The 12,167-nt window shown below is 34.8% G+C and overlaps 1 protein-coding gene across 1 annotated transcript in view; it reads left to right on the plus strand.

Moving 5' to 3' along the window:
- Positions 1 to 12,167, plus strand: part of LOC140666393 (ubiquitin carboxyl-terminal hydrolase 48) — a 51,854-nt gene that overhangs the window by 34,948 nt on the left and 4,739 nt on the right. The window contains exon 17 of the mRNA XM_072893540.1: positions 9,175 to 9,259. Within this exon, the coding sequence (XP_072749641.1) occupies positions 9,175 to 9,259 (85 nt within the window). The remainder of the gene's footprint in view (positions 1 to 9,174; positions 9,260 to 12,167) is intronic.

Genomic DNA, 12,167 nt, shown 5'->3' on the forward strand with positions numbered 1-12,167 from the left:
CCCTTTTTCGCGTTAGGGTGATCGCGTCGTCTCATCCAACGCGGTGTGGACCCTCTCAGAAATAAATCAATTAAGCCGAAGCAGGCTTAAAAGGCATCGTCATCGTCATCGATTTCGCTCCTGAATGTGTTGAAAATAATCGAGGCGAATTCTACGGAATTCCGAGCGATACTCCTCGAGTGGAGAAACTTTGGAACGGAACAGTTAATTGCGTTTGAGACATTAGTTACGATAATTACAGCGAATCGTGCTTTATTTCATGCTACTTTGCTTATTGGTGATCATAATTTTACTCGAGACATTTCGTGATTTTATTTTGTAGAAACGCAGCATAATTAGCGTGAATTTAGCATCTCATTCACATATCGTGCAACAATCTCTATTTCGCACTTAGTATCGTTATGTTTTCTTACGTCGATCACCGATCCTGCTAACGGTGCGAGGCGATGAGAGAGAGTGGACCGCGCGTCATTCGACGACAGGTGATACATGCCGTGATACCGGCAAGAAAGTGTGGCTCGAGAGACGTTGAAGAATGAAACGGCACAAGAAGTTCACTATCGGCTTCTTCATTATCCGTGTAACGTTAGATATCGCGCGAATCATTTATTATTAATATAGTTAACATTATTATGAATACTTTATTAAAAAGAAATAGCAAAAGTCGAGATATTCAAGAGGATATCGGAATTTTCGTGTAAAGCGATTTTCTTATCTACAATATATATTATTAACTCTGAAATTAAATCGTGATAAAACGCGTTAAAACGTGAAAAACGGAGTAGTATCTGAGATAATCTAGTCAGCAGTAATTCATATTTCTTCGGCGGGAGAAAAAAAAAAAAAAAAAAAAAAAAAAAAACAGGAACGAGGTGCAACGATTTGCTCGTTCGGACTTCTCCACAACTCCTGCTCCTCCATGAATTTTTCGAGATGCTACCCAATTCCCAGCTGCGTCCTATATGAGATTCGTCCCTGGCATACGAGATTTTTTTCGTTCCGTTTCTCCCCTTAGGCTACGTTTTTTTTGTCCGCTCCGTTTCGGTCACTCGCGATTCTCGCCTCTTCTAGGTGAGCCTAAGTTAATATTAATGGGGATATTTATGGCGCTGGGTCAACGGCGGTCGCGAACGCCAGTACGGCTAGAGAGCCACTGATAAAAGGAAATCTGAAAATGCTATGATTTATGAGCCTTGATTTCTCCACCTCTCGCTCTTCGCCTCCGATGTCTCTCGTATCGAGCTCCCTTAAACGCTGAATAAGTTATGGTTGCAGCGAGAGGGTGAGATGCTGCATTCTTTGCATCATGTTACACGCTCTTTTCCTGACGTCTTTCGAATTCGTATATGGTAAAATTATGTGTTCTGAATAAAGGTGCTTCGAGGAAAAATATGTACAACATATTTTAAAGCAAATTCTTATATTTAACAATGATAAAATTCATCATTATGTTTTAATTATATTGTTTTACTATTGTCATAATTATAGTAATGATGTCAGGTGAATTCGTGGCAATATCAAGAAAAAAATAAGAACAGAGATTTGGAACAGAGGTGTCAGTTTAAAACACGCCCAAGGCCGATGTGTTCCCGTGTGTCGTGTATCCTGTTCACTTAACCCTTTCGCCCTCGCAACGGTAACAACTAAGCTTCTGTTTGTTGATACTAACGGCTCGCCTCGGCCGGCCAATCCACCGCGTTGGTGGGTTTAGCTTTCGGCTTCTCGGTGGCCTCTGCTTCTCTTCGTCAGCCGTCCTTCTCGATATGTCTTTCCCCTTCCTTCTTCTCTGTATCTCGTCTCGTCCCGTCCCGTCCCGTCCCGTCCCGTCCCGTCTCGTCGCAGATGACGCGAGGAAGAGCTACTCTTTTCGCGGAGAGACATGTGGCGACTTCTGAACGAGGGCCGCCGCCAGAAAGAGAACGCACTTTATTACGTCGGCCTCAAAGTATTTCGTTCTCATATGTGTGTGTGTGTGTGTGTGTGTGTGTGTGTGTGTGTACGTACGCATGTATCTCTATGAATTTCATATATTCTCCAATACTTTAATTAATCGAATTTCCATAAATACTTGCGTGTCTCTTTCAATTTTTTCTCCAAAAACCTATTAACTATATTTTATAAAACATTTGATTCTCAGTTTTCTTCACTTTATTTGCTATTTAACTTTTCTAACTTTATACTTCTGGAATGCGAAAAATTGAATATTGCTAGCTGCAATCGTGAGATTATTATCATTTATAAGGTTAATCGAAGCAGATCGAAATGGCGGGAAAAAAAAGACCTGGTTATCCGAACTTTCATGGAAACTTTCCTTTAGCCGCATTCAGAGCGTGGAGTTATGGAGGGATATTTATGGACGCGCGTACACGTGTTCCCACATACGCTCGATTCTATGTTTGGCCGCGCTGCTAACCCTGAATTTCGCTGCTCCCTCCTTATGCCGCACGCACTTGCGAATCGTGCGGTATGCCAGCCTCTACAGGTTGCTCTTTCGAACAAGTGGTCTTGGGTGCGTGCCGATAATACCGGACACGTGGATCTCGTTAATCTTGGCCGCGCGGATTCTTCAAAGCTCTTACGAAACGAGTTGAATCGGCGAAACGAATGACTTTTCGATAATGCATAATATATATATCTCAGAACTTTAATCGTTGATTGCCTTTTTCTTATTCAAAATCATTATTTTATTGCTCAATTCAATTAAAAAATAAACGTTTTGATAATTCTATATCATGAATCGAATAACGATTACTAGATTAGATTACTAGAATGTTAAAAAAATTTAATAAATAACAGACATTTATTGTATAGAGAAATTAATATTTAAAGTAACTCTTCAATTTTTATGTTGCTTTAATGTAAATGTGTAAAAATGTCGTGATAGTAAAATGTTACGTGAATAATTAATTCCTGAAAAATTTATATCTGAACGAAGAGAAAATTTAATGTCAAGTTCAATATGGGATGGAATGAACAGACAAATGACATGCGAAGACGTGAATGATGTTTCGCTATCGTAGATGATGTGGAAAGTGGCCGATCACTGCAAAGTTGACCGGACAATCCATTCCAGCAGCGTGTATCGCTTTTCGAATCGCGGGAGGTTGCCTCGAGAAAAGGAAGATTTGTTCCCTAATGTAGTCACTGAGCCTCGGGGACGACTCGACGACTCGGTAGGGTTTGCAAGTAGGCGTCTAGAAAGTGAGTAATGCTCACGACAAACGCAGCCCCCCATGAGGTCGAGCGCGTCACGAGAGAAAGAGAGGCAGTAAACCCGACATAAGCGAGACAGAGAGACAGAGAGAGAGAGAGAGAGAGAGAGAAGAAGAGAAAGAGAGACGAGCTCTCCGTAGGGGTTGGCCCGACAGAAGATCCCTGCAGATAGGGTGCTAAGCGACACGCTAAGACCACCCTGGACTATCCGAGCGTTTCCTCGAGGGGTGATTCCACCGTTCCACTCTGCTTCCGCCGCCTTCGTCTCTCGCTCGTGGCCACGGGACTAAATCGCGCTCGCGATCTCTAACGCTCTGCAATTTGCCAGTTCTCCTCCCCTTCTGCGTTACAACTGCGAGCGAAAGGATATCTTATCACGGGGAAAAACGAATCTGCCGTTGTTACGATCGATGTGTGTAACCAACAAATAGTAAATACATTTTGAAACATAATTCTTAATTATAGAACCAATGTGATATGTATAAGTCCAATAAAATCGCAGATTTTCATTTAAATAATAAAAATGTCTATCTGAATCAACTCTAGATTTCACAAGAGACAGATAGAGTATTTAATCTCGCATCTTCATCGTTTTTTGATATTAAAATTCGAGATAACTTTTCGGAAGATATTCGAGAGATATTACTTTTAAATATCTATAATATTTTATTATTGCAGGATTTTTTTTCGTCGCGCGAGTTTGACATTTATTCGACGAGAGTCAGCGTGCATGCGGTTGCTCACTTTTGTCTATATCGACGTTAAAGAAGCGCAGCAACGACGGCAAAGAGGACGGTGTGCCCGTAATGAAGGCGGTCTTTGTCCCTGGCGGAAGCCAGAGTCCGTTCTTTATGAACGATGTGGCCTAAAGTGCCGCGTTCGCGACGGTTCATTCGTCCAATCGGCGGCATATCTCCTCCCGTGTTTTATATTATAGTTTAGGCAGCCGTATTATACACCGCGTCTAAATAAAGTATCGAACGGTGGATTGATCGCGTGGACTTTTTACATCGTCATCAATGATCGTTCTCCTCTCTTCTCATTGTCTCCTTCTTTCGCTATTTCGCAAACTGCAGAGAAAATTCAACAGTAGAACTTTAGTGCCTAGCGTAACGTTCAGTGCTCTGTCAGCTCTAATACGGATTTAGGTCAAACGTCATCGTGGTGCAAGGAAGGGGCTGGAAAAAATCCAGAAACGGGCGAGTGTTATCCAATCGAGCGGAAAACTCATCAGTCACTTCTCACACAACACCTCCGCAATGTCAGTGACCGTCTAAAAAGCGTCTTCTCTATCTAATCTTAACCTTCTTTTCTATCACGTACCTATAGTATTTCTTTTCTCTCTTCTTTTTTATTCTTCACATTTATATCGATGCGTGTCACGTTTGTGCCATTATGTCGCAATGATAGATATTTTGATGATCGACGTTGTTTCATGAGAATCATAGATGTCTCGTACAATAATAAAGAATGAAACTTATGTTGGTTTTAAAATATTCATTAAAAATATAAATAGATTAAAAATGTTTTTTTATTCTGGAACATGTAATTTAGACGAAAACATTTTGTGACCATTTTTGTCATGTTGAATGTTTTGTTTGTGATTTATGGTTTTCGAGAATCACTATATTTTTACCGCGTAGTAGTTGGTAAAAAGATATAAATGAGATAAAGATATTCGCCACGTAGCGACACCAGTCTAACGAAAAGTGTGACTCTTGAAAATAATTTGAATAATTACTAGCAAGTTTTTCATCGAGGATGCTAAACAGCTGTACTCTGCCATCTTTTTTCGGTCCTCCGCGGGGCAAAAGACAATGCGAAGTGCCCTTAATTTACTTAAAAGACCTCCAAAAAGCCATTTCTCAATGCGCTTATTAAGCTTAGCGCTTTGCTCAAACTTCTTTCTCTTTCATTTAATCATATTAAACAGACAATACTGATTTTATATCGTAGCTAAATGTGTTTGCATTGATATCACATACGTAAAGTAATAATAGATAAATAAGAATGAGGTTCTAACTTTTATAAGTCACCTTCATATGTAATTATGCCATAATATAATACAAAAGTAAGTATTTACAAATCTGTGTATATAGTACATTAGTACACAATTCGATAATAAATATTTATTATCGAAGATTGGGACAATTCTTGGTATGGATGTTCAAATATTAACAGAGTAGCGTTGCTCTTGGAATCCCGTGAAGCACGTACGGTTTCTATTAAAGATGTCCCCTTTTCGCAAAACACGCGGGTGCCAGTGAGGATGACTCGAGGCAAGCCCCCAGTAATAATTCCTCCGTCGAATTAGCGCCATAAGTTTGGCGCCGCGACAGCCACGGAGACAATATTAATCTACTTTGAATTTATACACTCTGCGGTTTTCCGCCAACCTAGCTTGTATTAAGTCTTCTTGCAGTTTTTTCTCATTTTTCGAAACTTTCTACGAAAGTTTGTTTGAAAACGAATAAACTAAAGTATTAGTATCGTAAACAGGAAAATCTTCTTGGTTCTCTTGCCCTTGTTATTCGATCACAAATATAACATCCAAATTTCTCATTTTTTATATATATTTTTGTTACAGATTTTATTTAAAGTTTTTATATTCCGATTAAATGTATGTGTACATTTTCTCATACACTTTTGTATGATAAAATTTATAAAGAATTCATTTTTTAATGAAGAAAACTAGATATTTCGAGAGAATTGTCGTTATGTCGGTTTATTAACTCTGTGGCTCGTACTATTAAGACGTGGTAAGAGGAGGAGGAGGTAAGATTCACCCTCCTTCGTGCAGACAGATAAATAACTCAGGACAGCCTGAGAATAACTTAAGACTCCTACTGTAATGATGTCTGAGTAAATCCAAAAGATACTCATTCGTAGTGAGAATGCTGCGAATAGATATCTTTTATTATCCCATGTGTTTCTCTATATTGGAGATATACATGTCCAATTTTACATCTGTATTTATAAAAATATGTATACGCAATAACGAATTGAAAAAAAGAAAAGAGAGGAAAATATATAAAGGAAAATAATGTAAGATAGTTTTTTAAAAGATGAGACAAGACTACGCTACAATTTAAAACACAAATTTTGTGATCTACGACATTAATTAATATTAATAAATTATACTTTCAATGAAAATAGATACGTTTACTTTTTTTCTAATTTTTAATTTATTCGATATTTGTATAACATATTTTTTCTTTAATTTTGTTATTTTTGTATAATTTTTTAAAATTGAACTAACAAAATTAACCTTCCAATTGCTCATACGTTTTTCATTAATATTAATTGTTAACTTGATGAATTGGAGAAAAATATTACATTATATATTCTTTTATTCTTCTCTCTTACTATAAAAACACATATTACTTGTAATAACTTTTACGTTATTTTGTGTACTTCTCTGCTTGTCAATTCTGACGGAAAAATCATGTATGTACATACATTTGCTAAAGTGACGATAGAAACATGAAGTGTGCGATATTCCGGTACCGTAAAAGAAAAAAAAGCGTGTATTGCAGCCATACCTTAAGCCATACATTAACCTGGAAATAAACGGGGTGCTGTTCGACGTTTTGCACATACATTATGCGCCGAATTGCGCCAAACGCGTTCCTGTACTTAACCGCGTCTTTCCGCGAGACCGTCAGAGCCTCGCGTTTGGAGCATTTCTCTGAGCCTCGACTGGAAAAAAATTTATGTTAAGCCGAAGACCGCGGGACTCTCTCGGCTCACTGCCGGGGATTAAGACATTCTCGAGCTAATAATTTTCATGCCAGGCCGTGAAATGTTTTGTCCGCATCCGCCTTGCTTTTCTGCCCGGGCCGACATCAACGCCCGGCAAAAAGTCGCGAACGCCCGATCCGAATCGCGATCGCTCGTCGCGAAAATCGACAAATGACTCGGAGGACGATCGAACAATCTTATCTGCTCGCCGACGAACGATTAAAACGGACAAATCCGCGGAATTTTCTACGGACAATAGGTGTCAGTCGGAGAGAATGTAGTGCCTGGAGGTGCACGGTTCGAACCCCCGAGTCTACAATTATGAGCCATACTACGTCGGGGCGAACCTCATAACGAACTCACTATATTGCCAAGCATTTCAAAACTGGCTGTATACCCGTGTAGAGAACGCTCTTTACCTGGTTTCCTTTTCTTCATCTTCCTCTCTTCGTGATCAGCGAGAGACAAAGAAGGGCCGCGAAAAAAAGAAAAGGCTTAAGAATAATGTTTTGATGACGGAAGAAAGAAATTTCAGAGAATTTATTTCATGGAAACTATATATGCTCTATCGATGCTTTAGTGATCGCTGTTAGAAGAGATCAACGTCGATGACGTTGAGTTTTTTAACATTGAACTTTATAATTCTATATATTCACTTTAAAATTAAATTTGATTTAAAAATAATGTAGATCTTTTTAATGTAATATTTCTGATTAATTAAACAGATTTTTCAATGATGTTTTAAGATTTCTGTATCAATATTAATATTCTTTATAATTATTTAAATTTAATTGTATTATTATATTATTTAATAATAAATTTGTAAATATCGTAATTACTCTTCTCTATTAATATATTATTAGATTTATTACATTTGTGTATTATATACATATATATATATATATATATATATATATATATATATATATATATAAAATTATAAATTTTGATACATTAGATATTAAAAAAAATTAAATATACTAATTCTTCTTTATGTACGTGCTATAACTTTACAAATTCTATCTTTATATTTCTCCGCGTTGCTTTATTTTCGTACAACATTTTTGTATATTCAGATTGCCTTTGATTATCCACTTTGACTCGCCGTGATTATTTCTTATCGTAGCGAATCTCTGGGATTCTATATTTGAAAATAAATCACATTGCACAGAAGATATGCTACGGCCAGCAGGAAACAACGACCAGATGTGAGTGGCTGTTGCATGAGACACGTGTGTCCAAGTCATCGGATGACACTCGCTATATTTAGTTCTATGGGAAAAAGGGGTTTGAGAGACATAATCACACCTACGTATATACTGCGCGTATACTCGAATTCCCATGCCAACTTTTTAAACGATTAGAAATTTTTCTTCTCTACTGATACAACTCTGTATCGTAATAGATGCTCTTTTTAATAATTTCAGCAATTTTTATTCTCAAAGGTAGAATTTGAACTCTAAAAAATAATGTCAGAACTAATTCACATTGTCTGTTAAAATTGCTCGAACCATTATATCAAAATATCACGATACTACATCTAATAAATATATAGAAAGTTGTAATATAAAATCTATTATTTTATTGCACTTAAGAATTGCGAAAGTTATTTATCGTCAATATATTTATTTTATCATATAAATTTTACATTAATCGCATATTACATACATACATACATACATACATATATATGTATGTGTATACATATTTGTAGATATGCGATATTATGTGTATAAATATTGCATAATAATATGAAGATTATTTTATATTATTATATTATAATGTGCAATGTATCTATATGGTAATTAATAAATTTATATGAGACTTAAAACACAGTTGTGTAATTATATAAAGGAGTGTGTAGATTGGTGGATCACATATGTGCTTCGAGAAAACGCGTGGGAAGATGCTGTTATAACCGTTGGCAGCTGTTCACACGTGTCTCTGATGCGCGCGATACTCGAATTTAATGCGTCTCTTTTTGTCTTCAAATCTACTTTGAATAAATAATAAAATAACATAAAAAATCTCTCTTTTTCTATCTATCTCTATTATATTATCTCGCTTTGATCATGTTCCAATTATCATTACAAGTCATAAATTCATGTATTATGTAGAATGTATATATCCTATACTATGAAAAAATAAAAATTTACATTCTCTGTTGTAACTATTATTATAAATATATATGTACATTCTAATGTCAATCTATTATTTCAGATTGATACACCGCTAGAGAATGAAACCGATGTCGAATCTGACGTCCACAATTTCGAGTCTACATCGCCAGAGAAAGGTTTTAAGGGTAAGTGAAAACAAATTTTAATACGTGGACATTTTAGAAATATAAAATATAAAATGCATATATGCATGCATATGTATAGAGTATATCAGTTTAAAATTTAGAACATTCTTGGAACGAGAATTATAACTTAAACGAATAAATGTCTGTATACTTATGTTGCTAAGATGCTATCAAAATTATTTTTAATACGATACCTTATTTATATCATATATATTTGTATATTTTATTTACTTTATTAACTATACATATATTTCAATATATATAAAATCGAAAATTATTTTATATGCATTATGTCATAATGATGTACAATGGATCACTACAGAGATAAATTTCAAATAACAAATAAATTAAATAAGTTATAATTACTCACCACATGGTTACTTCACGCTTCAGAGAGAGAAAGGTCACTTCAGGTCTTCTTGTTCTCTCTTATTCATCCTCTGCTGTTTCTTCATGGTACTCACTTGTGAAAACGGTTAATTAAAATTGTACACACACTAATTACTTGAATTAAATGATTGCAAGACACTTTGCGCGCGTAATACTCCTGATGTTAATCACACGCGAAACTAACTTTATATTATTATATACAAAAAACGCAAAAATGATGATCAATTCGACATTGCATGATCAAATTCACCACTCATTACAGCAAAAGCTGTAACAATACATATACGACATATTTGGAACATATAGATTCCACGAAATAAATGTGTATCGCGTTCTTATATTAATTTAATTATTCGATTCAATGATTTATGTAATTTATTAAATCCATGCTCTTGACTAATAAATGCAGACAAATGGTGTATTTAAATTTAATACAAAACATATTTAAATTTTTTAAAGAAATAATTATCATTATAAGTATCCGAATAAAACAATAATATGATCTGTCATTTCGATTTCTATTTAAATTTAGTAAATCGCGCGAAATAGACATTTCGATAAATCATCGTCACTTTAACACGCTTGCAAGTAGTTAATCGGTAATTGTAATAATTATAGAAATAATTGCGTGTCTTGAAGGATAATACGATGACACATAGTCGCACCACTGCTGTTTTCCTGTTCGAGTCTCACAGTATAAGTGACAGCAAGGCCACGGTACGAAAACACACACACTAGCGTATTACATATTTCGAAATATTTATCGCATTACAAAATAAATCTAAATATTAACAGTTGAATTTCTCAGAAGTCAAATTTGACTAAATCTATTCTTTTTGTAAATTTCTTAATTTTAATGCCAGATCATGATTAATATTTTGCAATTAAATCAGAAAATATTTACAAAAAAGTCGAATTTATCAGTTTGGTTTTTGGAAAACTCAATTATTTTAAATATTGTAATGTAAAACAATATTGTAATTTTTATCTCGCTTAGATTTTTATTTCGGACAAACACCGGAAATATTTGCTTCGGTAAATAACTATTGTTATAATATTTTACAAATCGGTTGTAAGAATTACTCAATATACGGACAATCATGAAAACTAATTATAATAGAGATTGATCATGTAGAATTAATCATATTTAGCGTCTTTTTATACGTACTTAGACGTGATCATGTTTCTCGAAGTATAATACGAAAACACCCGGAGCATCTCGTATCGCTACATTCCAGCGCGAGTGTCGCCGAAAGAATGAAGGCAAGGTGACCGCGAGTATGAATAACATCACGTCATAAAATTCGGCGCTCGTATTTTGTGACGTAGAGCGTGATGTTATTCATACGCGTAGTCACCTTGCCGTCATTCTTTCGGCGACACTCGCGCTGGAATGTATAACGTTATATTATTGCGATAGGTAGTAACCTTGTAATTTATCCGACGTATCTCGGCAAGTACAAACTGTCGCGCATTATCTCGTGAAATATGACGAGCAAGAAGATTATTCTCTACAAATAATTAGAGATTATTCTATACGGTCAATGAAGTTCCACGATAATCAGGAAATTTAATCGTATTTTTGAATATTGTAAAATATTTATCAAATATATCGCAGATATCTATATCTCGCATTTTAACTTATATGTTTAACTTATATGTCAACTTGTGTTATAATGCGAGTAAAATTGCTTTAAAATATGAACACATAACGTGCTATGTTCAAGCACCGATCGTAGTTTTCGCGTTGTTCTTCCCATCGTATGATAAAGTGCGTGTCACATGCGACATTAACGTCGGAAGTGTTATGAAAATGTCTCGCGATTCTGCTGATTAGTGAGCGCGCAATCGTGATTAACTATGTTTTCGCGAGTGAATATCGCATGAATTACCATGAGAAGAAATGAGGATGAATAAGAGAGAAAAAAGAGGAAGCCCGAGGTGGCATCGAAAGTGATGGCAGAATAACTGTGGGGATAAGCAATTTATAATTTATTTACTTGTGAAATTTTAATAGCTTATTTATCTCTTCAGTAATCTACTCTACATCATAGTATGATATAATGAATAAAATTCTTTAGATTTGATTTTAAAATTAAAGTATTTAATAAATTTATAAAGTAACAAAAAAAATTAATAAAATAAAATAATAATAATAATAATATTAATAAAAATAATAAAAAAAGAAATAAATTTATAAAAATTATTTAATATTATAATATAAAAATGTATAAAATTCTGTTCAAAATTTATAATAAAAAAATATCAAATTATTTATAAGAAAGAATAATCAGATGTTTATTTATTATATCATATCTTAATATATATCGAGTTTTTAAAAATAATTTTAATAGCGTCTTTATAATATGATAGATACAGATATGCGCTTAACGCAATTTTTAATTTTCGCTTGAAGAACGCTTCTAGCTTTAACGACATAGTATATCATAAAATGTAAATCAGGTTTCACAACTAGATGCATTACTAGTTCCTCAGTTACATTAGCTTGCAATCATGA

The sequence above is a fragment of the Anoplolepis gracilipes genome, chromosome 5 (assembly GCF_047496725.1).
Source record: "Anoplolepis gracilipes chromosome 5, ASM4749672v1, whole genome shotgun sequence".
In the NCBI taxonomy this organism is placed as follows: Eukaryota; Metazoa; Arthropoda; class Insecta; order Hymenoptera; family Formicidae; genus Anoplolepis; species Anoplolepis gracilipes.